The 12078-nt window shown below is 34.4% G+C and overlaps 2 protein-coding genes across 2 annotated transcripts; both read right to left on the bottom strand.

Annotated features, from left to right (window-relative positions):
- Positions 1–1540: 1540 nt before the first annotated feature.
- Positions 1541–5801, bottom strand: LOC120251187 (putative exosome complex component rrp40). The gene is made up of 9 exons (XM_039259724.1): positions 5674–5801; positions 5516–5590; positions 5328–5414; positions 4972–5028; positions 4774–4866; positions 2870–2942; positions 2159–2234; positions 2002–2092; positions 1541–1849 (listed from the first exon to the last, which is right to left on the bottom strand). Exons 1-9 carry the CDS (start codon positions 5725–5727, stop codon positions 1724–1726), a joined length of 732 nt encoding a protein of 243 aa, XP_039115658.1. The 5' UTR covers positions 5728–5801; the 3' UTR covers positions 1541–1723.
- Positions 5802–6378: 577 nt separating this feature from the next.
- On the bottom strand, positions 6379–11355 carry LOC120251672 (protease Do-like 1, chloroplastic). Its single transcript, XM_039260279.1, has 8 exons — positions 10906–11355; positions 10686–10808; positions 9801–9972; positions 9039–9076; positions 8624–8822; positions 8159–8311; positions 7579–7713; positions 6379–6714 (listed from the first exon to the last, which is right to left on the bottom strand). Exons 1-8 carry the CDS (start codon positions 11316–11318, stop codon positions 6637–6639), a joined length of 1311 nt encoding a protein of 436 aa, XP_039116213.1. The 5' UTR covers positions 11319–11355; the 3' UTR covers positions 6379–6636.
- Positions 11356–12078: the final 723 nt, after the last annotated feature.

Raw genomic sequence — 12078 nt, 5'->3', positions numbered from 1 at the left:
TATATTGTTCAACAGTGTTGTACAAGTAAACTAAAAAAAGAGCGTAAACGATTAGGCTATTGATTAAGTAAAAGGAAGTAATATGAGCCTCTCGTTGTTTCTGGGGAAATACGACCCTCGTGCTACGACCCTCGTGCTCACTCACGAGATATTACTTGACGACCTGTACACTTGCATGTTTATATATTTGCATAATTTACACAGCCCATAAGTGTCTGTCACCATGGCACTTCATCAACTCATTAAACTCTTATCTATTATATCATTTCCCATGATTATACTATAATATGAGACCCACAGGCATTTCATTCATCATTTAAATTATTCCCAATAACCATTTCATTATAAATATAGTTATCTCACAAAAATATTTCATTAATAATAAAAAATAATTAGTTAATATATTAAAATTTTTCATATTTTTTAAAATACATTATTAAAATATTTTAAAATTATATGAATTAATTCTAAAACACATTAATGGAATTCATTAACAATTGATGCATCTAGAACTAATGTTGCTTTCAGATTGAACTCATTAACTAATTGGTTGAATGCTTAGATCAGATTTTTTTATTTTCATTGAAATTCTCGGCTATTCGTTTCCAAAATGTTTTATTATTTTAGATTGTACCTACAATGCTACCGGTTAAAATTATAAACCATGCACTTATAAGTATTTTATCATCTTCTATATTCTTAGGCTGAAGCTTTCCCACTTGTTCTTCATGTTATTGTCTATTTAGAATACTAGAATGATATTTTTAATCCTTCGTTGTATGGAGTAAGAAATAAATTGAGAGTTAAAAAAAAAAAAACAACCCTGTTTCTATTGAATTTTGTTTATCGGTACAAGCTCCATAAAAATTTTTGGGTTCACTTAATTGTAAGCCTATTCAATTCTGCATTAGGATTTTTACTAGTCCTGAATATATAGTATACGAATATGGTATAGTTCGTTTTGAACGATTAAAAGAAAATAATGAAATTTTGTGAAGGCAAATAATTTAGGAGATATTTGAAAATTTTGGAGATATTGAAAACGTATGAAAAATATTGCCAATTTTGTTAATTTTAAAAATAATTTAAATTTGGATTTTGTGAGGATAAAGAATTATTCCTATGAATGAGTGGAAGATTGAAAGAATACAAAGAGGTAGTGGAAGAAAAAAAAAATGAAGTGGAAAATTTAATAAAAAATGTGGGTTTATTTATAAAATTAAATTTTAAAACGAAAAAATGTTGCAACGGTCATCTAATATGAAATAAATAACGACTTTAAAAAAACAAAAAATAAAAACCAGGTGGGCCATATGATTAAAAAAAAAAAAAATTGGCTCTCCCATTTAAACGTTTTGTGGACCAAACGTTTCCAATGAAGTGCTAGTAATAATAGCATAAGGAAGTGCAATGCCATGTGAGGTTCTAAAACGTATAAGATACACCTAGAATTCCAATCCAACATGAGAATAAATATCACGCAATAAGCCTATCAAATTGATGATTTTTTTTTTAAATATGACAATTAGACAGAAAACAGTGGAATGAATCCTGCAAAATTTTCTGCTTCATTTCTTCGGATGAAATACAACAAAGCATTTCTAGTGTATTTTGACAATTTTGTAAGACTATTGTCATGAAAAGATGATCGCTCAGCTTTCTGATGCACATTGTCTATGGCGGCAGTAAAAGGAGCACGAGAGACCGAGCTGTTGCCATTGTGTTAAGCATCACTAAATCTTTGCACAAGCTTCTCTACCATAATTCTTTGCTGTGCACCACTTAAGAACTCTGAGTTAATGATTGCGTTTGATACAAGAATTATCATCGATGGAGACGGTGCATTCACCTGCATCAGAAATTAAATGAACAAAAAAAATCAATTCACACAAAATAGATGAGATCAGTACCAAAAAAGTAGAGAGGAAGAAACGGTACAAAAGAAAGGGAGTAGGGTGGTGGGAGTTCGCAGTGCTAAAAATGGGGCTGTGGATGACATACCCAAACACGGCCGTTTAACCCAATAGCTGTCTCAAAGGACATTTTCTTTCCAAGAGCCTCAAGAACTGGACATGTCGGAGAGCTTCGCAACCTGTGTAAAACAATATTGGTTCAATCTCAATCTAATCATGAGAAAAAACTGTTGACATGTGCTCACATTCGTGCGAGACCAGTTGATGTTTCAAACATGTAGCCATCTTTCAAGGGGCCAAATTCCGCAGCTTTTCCACTAGCTGTATATGAAAAACCAAGATACGCTTATGAGAAGATCGTATTTAAAAATAAATAAATAAAGCCAGAGAGACTCCATGAAAGTTTAAGTCGAAGATTGTATTAAAAAAATAGACAGGGAGACTATCTATGAAAAATTACGTTATTCCAGAAACATGAAAACAAAGTGATCTGATGATTCCATTAAAGAGCAACATTGAAAAAAAAAATTGTTGGTAACACAATAAAAAAACGAGCTAATCATGTGACTAATTGGAAACAAGGGGTATTTACAATTTTAGCTTCTTCAAGATAATTAATGTTCAAATATGTTCAAGCAATATGGCATTAATTTTAGAGATGCCCTGTACTACACGCCCACACATAATATTTTTTATTATTAAGTTGTTTGAATGTTTCATATTTAGTATGTAGTTAAATTGTATAGAACTTCACTTTAACTTTATTTTCTTATAATATCATTGACACCTAAGTTGTTCGAGGAACTAAAATTCAAGACAAAGCAAAAAAACCAATCACTGATCTCCTGATCAGCACTAATTAGTTGTATTTGCAATACCACTTAAGTGAGGTACAAAATCATGCAAACATTGAGAATTGACCAGCAACTCGGGAGTTTTAATAAAAAACAATATACCATCCGTGCATGAGAGCTCAGGATTCATGCTATTATTGGCTTTAACAACTCGAACGTACAATAGTGTCCCTACCTGCAAAAATTCAGTGTAGAATGGCTTAAGATTAAAAGATAAAACCAACTACACAAATGACAAAATATCAAAACAAGAAGAGCAAGCAACAGAAAGTTCAAAGTTATCTTCTTCAAATCACAAGATCCAACACCACTCTGCTTTACAAAATTATCATGCCATTTTCAGGATCCATCTAAGCAAAGATTGGACTCCATAATAAATTATGTTTTTTCTCATGCAAAAGACGGCCTTGTAATGGCATTAAGGTTGTTTGCTGCTAAATGCATAAGAAGTAACTCTTTGATAGCCTCAACTTCTAGCTTATGGTCATATACATTTTCCATTATGAGAAAATGTAGAAGCTTTATGGCAAAATTTTAACACATATTATCAACAAAGATTCACTTCTCTGAGGAGGGTGTTTGGTTCATGGGTTGCAAGGGTTCCTAAGAATATTAGAACACCTTACTTGGGTTGCGAATAATTCAATTCAAAGATTAACAAGTATTTTACCTTGAGATATTTGATATACACAAAATTTGGATGGGAATATAATCATTTTACAAAACAAAATTCCCAAACTACCCTTTAATGCATTTAACGTATGCCAGATTAGACTCTTGCCATTTAAAAAAAAGGACAAACTTAAAAGCAAATCTTTAATTTTTCTTATATAATCATGAAATGAATGCATAAAGCCATATACACCAAAGTACACGTTATGTCAAAATATATCAAGCGATATTTTGGTATAAAGAGATATATGTAAACTTTTTAATCAGACAGAAATATGACACCACATAAGTATTGGGCGGAAATCACTTGACCATGATTTGTACGAAAGTTGAATTCCTAAAATTGTTATATTCTTAGGAGTATTGCTAAATTAGTGCCTACCAAGCATAGGCACGCTAGACACCTTAACAAGACGCAAAGGAATTTGGCAAGATTCCTCCAACCAAATGCCCCTTAAAGATTGCATATTAGTAAGTTAGTAACATCATTAAAAAATAATCAATTTCTTTAGAATGCCCATAAAGGCATAAGCATTCTCCATTTTGTATGACAAATAAATCCAGTTAGTAAAAAGATCACCATTAGCGTTATATCATGTGCGCACATGATAATGCTTAGCGCTGGCAAAACCCTGCATCAGCTTATTACTCATTCATGACATAAATCAAGTTTAATCAGCATTAGCTAAAGTAAATGGAAATTAAATTATTTGCCGTAGATATGTGAATTTTAATATGTCTATAAATTAATTATTTTCTGATGCATTTCTCTATCTTTAAAATTCTAGTACCTAATCTTTTGTAAGGTAAGCTTTTAGCTTTTACACGGATTTTTATATAAATACATTTCAAGTTTCTTATTTGTACATGTTAAATCATTGACAAACAAAAGTTCAAGATTTTGACAGAACGCTCCTCCCAGTTTGTCTATGCGCGCATGAATTAAAGAAAAACTGTAGAGTAGCTAACATTTTAGCTTTTTATCTACTTTTATATCTATCTACCCCTAAAGTCATCATACTGAATCCTGTATAAAAGTTTTATTGGACAATGATTTAAAAACCTGTTGAACAAACCAAAGGAAGAAATTTTAGTTAATGTGCATCGACAAAGGTGGGGATTTTTAAGTTAGCCAGAAAACAAACTCCAAGAAACCAGGCGGTCAGGCTTGATCTCAACACTTCGAATACCTTAGATTATGAAATGACACATAACAGGATTATAGGAACCCCAATTCCATCTTTCCCAGTTAGTCAAAATCAGGTGCTGGAATGAGAGAGAAATAGGGAATTGAAATTAGAACAACTATTTAAAACTTTCCATAGAAGCAATACCTCAAACTTTGGAATATTTCTCCTGGTCCCTCCTTCAAACGCAAGTACAGGTAAAAATGCCAAAGAAGGTCCCTTTATGTCGACAAGAAAGTTCTAAACACACAACAAAGAAACTTTAAAGATGCTACAGTCTAAAGAAGTAATTAGCAAGGAAAAAAAAACAATTACTATATTAAAAAGACAGAGAAAGACCCTTACATCCGGCTTACTATCAACCACAATGCCAAGAACTGTATCTTCAGCAGATGGTACATACTGAATGCACAAATTTTACTTAAATTAGCAAACAATGGAAAACTGACAATAGAAGAGTATATTAAAAAGGGTTACATAAGAAATTCATATCACAGACAAAAAGCAGCATGGTGGAAATCTTAGGAGATCAAACAGATAAAGATGCATTTTAATTCTCCAAAAATGGTTCAAATCCTACTCGTTGAACATCAAGAACAAAGAACATATATTTTAGTTAAAATGCAACAAAAACACATTTTTTTTTTGTTTTTGTTTTTTAATACCAAAAAGGATCAGTGATCAGTCAATGCGGCAATTACCCTCTTGTGGGAGCTTTCAACCCAATACTTGTTCGGTTTCAAAAACCGCAGCTTCCCAGCCTTGAAAACCGACAGCGAATCACATTCCTATCAAAGAATATAAGCCTCTAACAATCAGAACACGATGACAACTCTAATAACAACAAGAAATCTACCCAAAATCAGCAAATAAGAATGAAATTTCGAACCTGGCGCAAGCCAACGCCCAATTTCACCGTCTGATTCACCATGCTTGAGACATCCAAAACAACATCACCAGGAACCTGATGATCAGGAGAATTAAAGAAAACAAAAAAAGGAAAAATAGAGAAGAAGAGAACGGATTCGAGAACAGATGAACACTCACGACATTCTCGTTGATTAAGCTTTGCGGGCATGGATTCGAAAGATCGGCTTCCATGAAACGGAATTAGGGTTCCTTTCTGCGGAATTGGGAGGTGTGCGCGGGAAAGAAGACGAGAAACGGGTCCAGAGGTCTTAAACGGGTCTATACCCGAATCCGATAAATATAACATATTTAGAAGTAGATTTTTCTAAAAACTCCTTCAATTAAAATTTAATATAAATCATTAAATTGGAGTTAGAAAATCGGAAAATGCATAAATAAATGATATTGTATAAATAATGGATGATGTTTAATAATAACTAAATTTAATATATTATAAAATAATTAAATCCCTTTGATTATTATATAATTTTAATTATTATATTTAACTATTTAAATAAACAATTCATGTAACTATTATTCACAAATTGTTATAATTAAATATTTTAATTAAATAATTCTCTCTAATTATTTAAAGCAAGGGCAAAAATAATTTTCAATTAAAAATATTTGCCCAGTTGAAGGGGGCATGAGATTCATCAAGAGAAGGAATGCTATTCCTCAATGAAAATAATATTCATTTTTTTAATTTGATACCAAACAAAGACTAATAATGAAAGGTCACACCCTATGACATTCTGCTGAAAAAAAAAGCATAATATCAAAGATAATAATAATCACATATTATCAAACTCAACAACACTTGGTGTTGAATTGAAGTCTCGTAAAAAAACAAGCTTCAAGCTCAGATGGGCAAGAGATCCATTAATGATATTGATGTGTATGTAGCATTTAGCAATGCAAATTATACAGTGTACAACCATAATATACACACAGCCACTTGTCCAGCACTCTGGATAACTGATAGCAGAGATACATTAACATGGTGAATTACAAGCAATGCATTTCTGTTATACATTGAACAATGAGAGGGGTAAAATATCGCAATAAACTAAGTTGTCGAGTTTCATAAATTTATGATGCCTATGACTCATCCGGCTTTGGCTCAAGGACTACCGGGAATTTCTCCTTATGATCACCCCGCAATACCTCAACAATTACCTGGAGTTTAACAAGGGAGGGAAAAAGAATGGTTATTAGCCAACAGCAAGCAACTGAAAAAGAAACAAATTTCCCGAAAATGCTTTTTATGATCACGATTTAAATATTCGCATCAGTAAATGTTTGTCTCTATCATTATTTGTCTAGGTTTAGCTCATGGAGTTTGATTTAGTTTACCACTATACATCGATCCATGTTTCAGTTATTAGTACCAATTAAGAATAACGAGCCATTATATGAAGCCCACAGAAGAGAATATGCAGCTATGGAAGGATACAACTATATCAAATAACAATATACAAGAAAAAATGGCTGCCAATGCTAGGATATAACTGTTAGAGTAACTAATAGTCTCATATAAGTTAATTTAGTAGATATGGACTTGAATATATAAGCCTAGGTCTCTCATTGAGTTGAATTAGGCCCATACAACATAGTTGGTGTGCATATCACATAGTATTAAAGCTTAGTTTATTTGGTTTATTTGGTTTATTTGCAACAAGAGACTATGTAAGGGTAATAAATAGTCAAATTGAACCTGCATAAAAAACTTGGTTTGCATCTAAAATAACTATATAATATAGACACATGAGATGACATTCTATTATGTCTAACATCACTAACCCACTTATTGTATTTAGCAATGTAGAATGACAGTTATAACCGTCAGCCACTAGAAATCTCAAGCTTAAAATTATTTTCTTGCTGGCGAATTTATAAGAAATGATAGACTCTTTTGAACATTTCGCATTTACAGAGATTTTGCAAAGAAAATAAAAATAAATAGGCCTAGTTATTCTAAATTATAACCAATTAAAGTTTTAGACTTTTATTAAAAGCGGAGATGATGTAATTTTAACTCACCTTCTCACCAACTTTACATTGGTCCAGTATTCTGTACAAGTCACTCCCATTAGTGATTTTTTTGCCATTTACAGATGTTATTATATCTCCTAATATAAGTCGACCATAGGCATCTCGTTTTGTTGGTTGCAAACCCTGAAAAATGTTAAGATCATTTAAATACAGGAATACAGTACCTTATTGCAATATTTGAGATGAAGGTCAAGTTTGTGGCTTCATAAATTTCATTAATAACAAAAAATAACATCATGGTCAGATATTCACTAATGTAGCAAAACATGCCGGGCATAAGATTTGGTTAAAATTAGAAACTTTTGTAATTTTAACATGCTGATCATCTGACCGAAGAAATTCTTGGAGGAAGAAAAACAATAGCATGCAGGAGTTGTTTATTTACACACTTAATTATCTGATTATGTTCCTACAAACCTGAGGAATTCAATAGTTACAAGAAGACAAAGAAATCTTAGTGAAAAGGAAATGGCTCTTAATACAACAGGAAATTGATATAGCTACCTGTAATTCCATAAGAAGCACAAAGCTAAGAATTCTAGCACTATTTAAGAAAATTAATATATACCGCTTTCCCAGCTGGACCATCTGCCGGAGCATCTAATACAAGCACTCCACTAACTCCTAGCTGCTCAACAGACTGATCTGGTGCAAATTTGATGCCTAAAATGGGTCTAGTAACTTTGCCAAATCTTACAAGCTGATCAACAATGCCATTAACCTGCAAAAGTAATATACTCAATTCAAGGTTCACAGAGTCTATTAGGCAAATGGGAAAATTCTTCCCTAGATCCGGTGTATTGCACAAAAACTGTTGGATGTGTCACAAGGCAGTGCACTTTCATATGAACGTGTCATATGTACCTTAATTGTCAACTGGTTGCCAACAAATGGCTTGGTGAAATGCATCCAGTGTAAGACTTACTCGAGCAAAAGTAATTCCAATTGAAAGCTTTTATGAGTTAAAATTTCAATAGGTCTAATTAAAAGAACATCTGCAGTATCTGTAGTCAGGCACAGTATAAAGACGTACTGTATCAACCGGGATTGAAAATCCAACACCAGATGATGCTCCAGATGGTGAGTAAATTGCAGTATTTATGCCAATCAAATTTCCAGAACTATCAAGCAATGGCCCTCCACTATTCCCAGGATTAATGGCAGCATCAGTCTGTATAACGTCCTGTATAGGACGCCCAGTGGCGGCAGAACTGATTTCCCTCCGGAGGCCACTGTGGAAAACATGAGAATAAAAAGTGCTGTGATTACACTTGAACTAGCTTATTAGAAGATTAATTAAATTTTAAGCTTCTTAAATGATTTATACCGATAATAATTGTGCTCGTGAAAAGATATAAATGCATAAGACTGTTCTTACATTTGATTTGACTTTATTATTGAGGTTTGAATATATTATGAAAAAATAACAGTAAAAAGAGATTTCTCACCTAATGACACCAGTTGTAAGTGTGTGATCAAGACCAAACTGCAAATAAAGGAAAATTTTGAAAGTTATTTTCCATGCATTGTGAAAATAATCATCATAAGCGGGATGTACAAAGTGTTTCTGAATCAGAAGAAATGCATCATCATTTTGCTTTCTAGAAGAAAGCAGAGATGCAAGTGGCTAGGATCTTAAGATACCATGGCTCAAATCATTTGCAACAGCAGAAGTTTTCATAGATAAAAGTCCCACCACCATTTTTAAAGTTATTTACTCGTAAGCCTAAGTTACCAAAAACCTTTTTATTGGCCATTTACAACAGGACTAATGTCAAAAAATAAATAAATAAATAAATAAAATAAAAGCAATCATCACAAGCTTAAGCAAGGATTGCAGGAGAGTCCAAGGAAAATTGTGGGGTGAGAGGCATTTGGCTTAGTTGTGGCATTGGACGGTTAGCTAAGGCTCCTGACTTTAAAAATTAAAATTTGAATTTATTCATATTGTTATGATCACCATTTAATTGGCATTTTGCACACACACATAATTATGATCTTTGTTGCTGGATGTGTCCACAAGCTTCTATGTTGGTAGAAACCTAAGTCACAGTTTAGTCAAAGCAAAATATGCATATCAATGTTGCTTTGATATGAACACAATTTCCAAGAAATAGATGCGCATATACAAAATTAGTCCATAAGTTGTGAAACAAATTCCAATATGGATGTTAAGGGCATAAAGAAAATCAATTGGGGTATGAACTCACAGGATTTCCTATGGCATATACTTTCTGTCCAACTAGCAGATCTGCAGAGACACCCACTGGGATGGGCCTCAACTTGTCTTTTGGAGCATCAATACGCAAAACAGCAACATCCTTGTCCTGATCAAATCCAACAACCTTGGCTTCATAAGTTGCTTGATCAGCAAGGGTGACCCTGTATGTAACTAGGGCATGTAGCGTTAGACTGGTGGGAGAAATGTCTACCACAACCACGGAAGATGCAATTTAAAAGCAGAACGTAGTACAACCATAAATTTCTTCGAAACATGCTTGGAGTAAAAAGGATAACAAGATAGATTGTTTGGTAAATATTTCCATTTTGATCATCAATTAGCTACTGATCAGAAAAAACTTTTCACAGATACAGGTGGATATGGCAGTAATAGATTTGTTGCAACAGCTACTCAATTAGCTTTATTTAAGATGATGAAATATTTCAGTTGAAATTGACTTATGTAGGAAGTCTTGCAATCTTTTCAAATGCTCACAATAGCTTCTTCTATTTATTCAGACAATCAAAACCATACAGCTAGGCCTCAAAACAATTCCCCGTCCTCGCTTGCCAGAGACAAATATTAATTTAAGACTACCCAATCTTACAATGTTGATTATATGAAGCCATGGTCATAGAACTAGCAATTGAAGAAGCACAAATTCACGAATACCTCAACTAAGGAATATCACAAAGTGAAACATTTACTACCAAGAGGATACATTTCTAAGAACAAACAAAAAATCTCAAAAGAATAACCTCCGCATCAAACACCTCTAATCCTCACAGCAGCTCAAATACCAAGCATAGATCACTTGCAACCTCATTTAGCACCAAATCAAACATTGTTATCACAATGAGAACAAGCCACCAACCTGAGATCAGAAGCGCCACGAATTACATGGTAATTGGTAACAATATGCCCATCCTTATCCCACACGAACCCGGACCCCGACCCCTGCGGGACCTCCAGAACATCCAGCGTGAAAGCATCCTGCCTGTCACCAAAAACCAATCAAGAACTACATCAACCAAGTTACCAAAACCATCAGAACTCCCACAAAACTCCAACAATAACAACAAAAGAAGCGGTACCGGACGGCGAGGTTGGTGATGTAGACAACGGACGGGGTGTTCTCCTGGAAGAGCCTGACGGTGGCGAGCTCATCGGACTGCAGCTTCCGCGGCGACGTCACAACGAAGGCCGCTGCCGATCCAGCGTCAGAGACGAAGACGGAGACGGACAGCGCGAGGGAGGCGACAAACACGAAGAGAGAGTCACGGGCGGCGGAGAGAAGGTCTGGATGGAACTTGATCGGAAAAAAAGGTCTCCGGGGAGGAGAAGACGAGAGTGGGGAATGGAGAAGGAGAGGTCGGAGAGGCGAGGGTCTAGGGGAGGAAAGGTGGGCTCTAATGGAGAAGCGGGAGGGGGAGGATGAGGAGGAGGTGAGGGAGGAGGCGAGGAGGAGGAGAGAAGGGGAAGTCGCCGCCATGAACGCGGAGAGCATTGAGCATTCGAGCTTGAGACGAAAGAGTGAGCGTACAACAAGGGTTGGGTTGGGAAGGATGTGGATTGTGAAGAGAACCAATAAGGACGTTCCACGTGGAGAGAACTGTCTGTGGGACCCACCTAGCATATATTATTGAGAACTAGCAGTAGCAGGAGGTTCCTAGAGTCCTGGGACAGGTGGACTAATTAATATATATGTTTTTTATGTCAAAATTACTGAAATACCCTTATACAATATAAAACCATATTTATAAGAGGATTTATTATGTATGACTTCCTTAGAATTCAAATCAAATCAAGAGACATCTACCATATTAGTAGGAATGTCAATGGGTGGAGAATCCCTGTTTCTCACGGGCCCCGCCCCAATGGAGTGAGAAAACCCCTGAAACATCCCTCTCCGGTGGGGCGGGGAGCGGGAAAACATTCCTCCTCGCCTAGCAGGGCAGGGCAGGGAATGGTCTTCCCGCCCCACGGGAATCCCCGTGCCCAGCGGAGATTCCCCAAAAATATATATTATATATTTTTAATATATTTATTAAAGATTATTTCAACATTAACATAATATTATATATATATATATATATATATAATCAATAAATACCCCATGTCCCGCGGGGATTCCCCAAAAATATATACTATATACTTTTAATATATTTATTAAAGATTATTTCAACATTAACATAATATTATATATATATAATCAATAAATATTTATTTGTTAATATTTTTAGTTATTATTATGGAACTCACAATTA

Source organism: Dioscorea cayenensis, chromosome 20 (assembly GCF_009730915.1).
Source record: "Dioscorea cayenensis subsp. rotundata cultivar TDr96_F1 chromosome 20, TDr96_F1_v2_PseudoChromosome.rev07_lg8_w22 25.fasta, whole genome shotgun sequence".
Taxonomy (NCBI): Eukaryota; Viridiplantae; Streptophyta; class Magnoliopsida; order Dioscoreales; family Dioscoreaceae; genus Dioscorea; species Dioscorea cayenensis.
The sequence above is the reverse complement of the archived record's forward strand: the minus strand, read 5'-3'. Positions and strand labels throughout refer to the sequence as shown.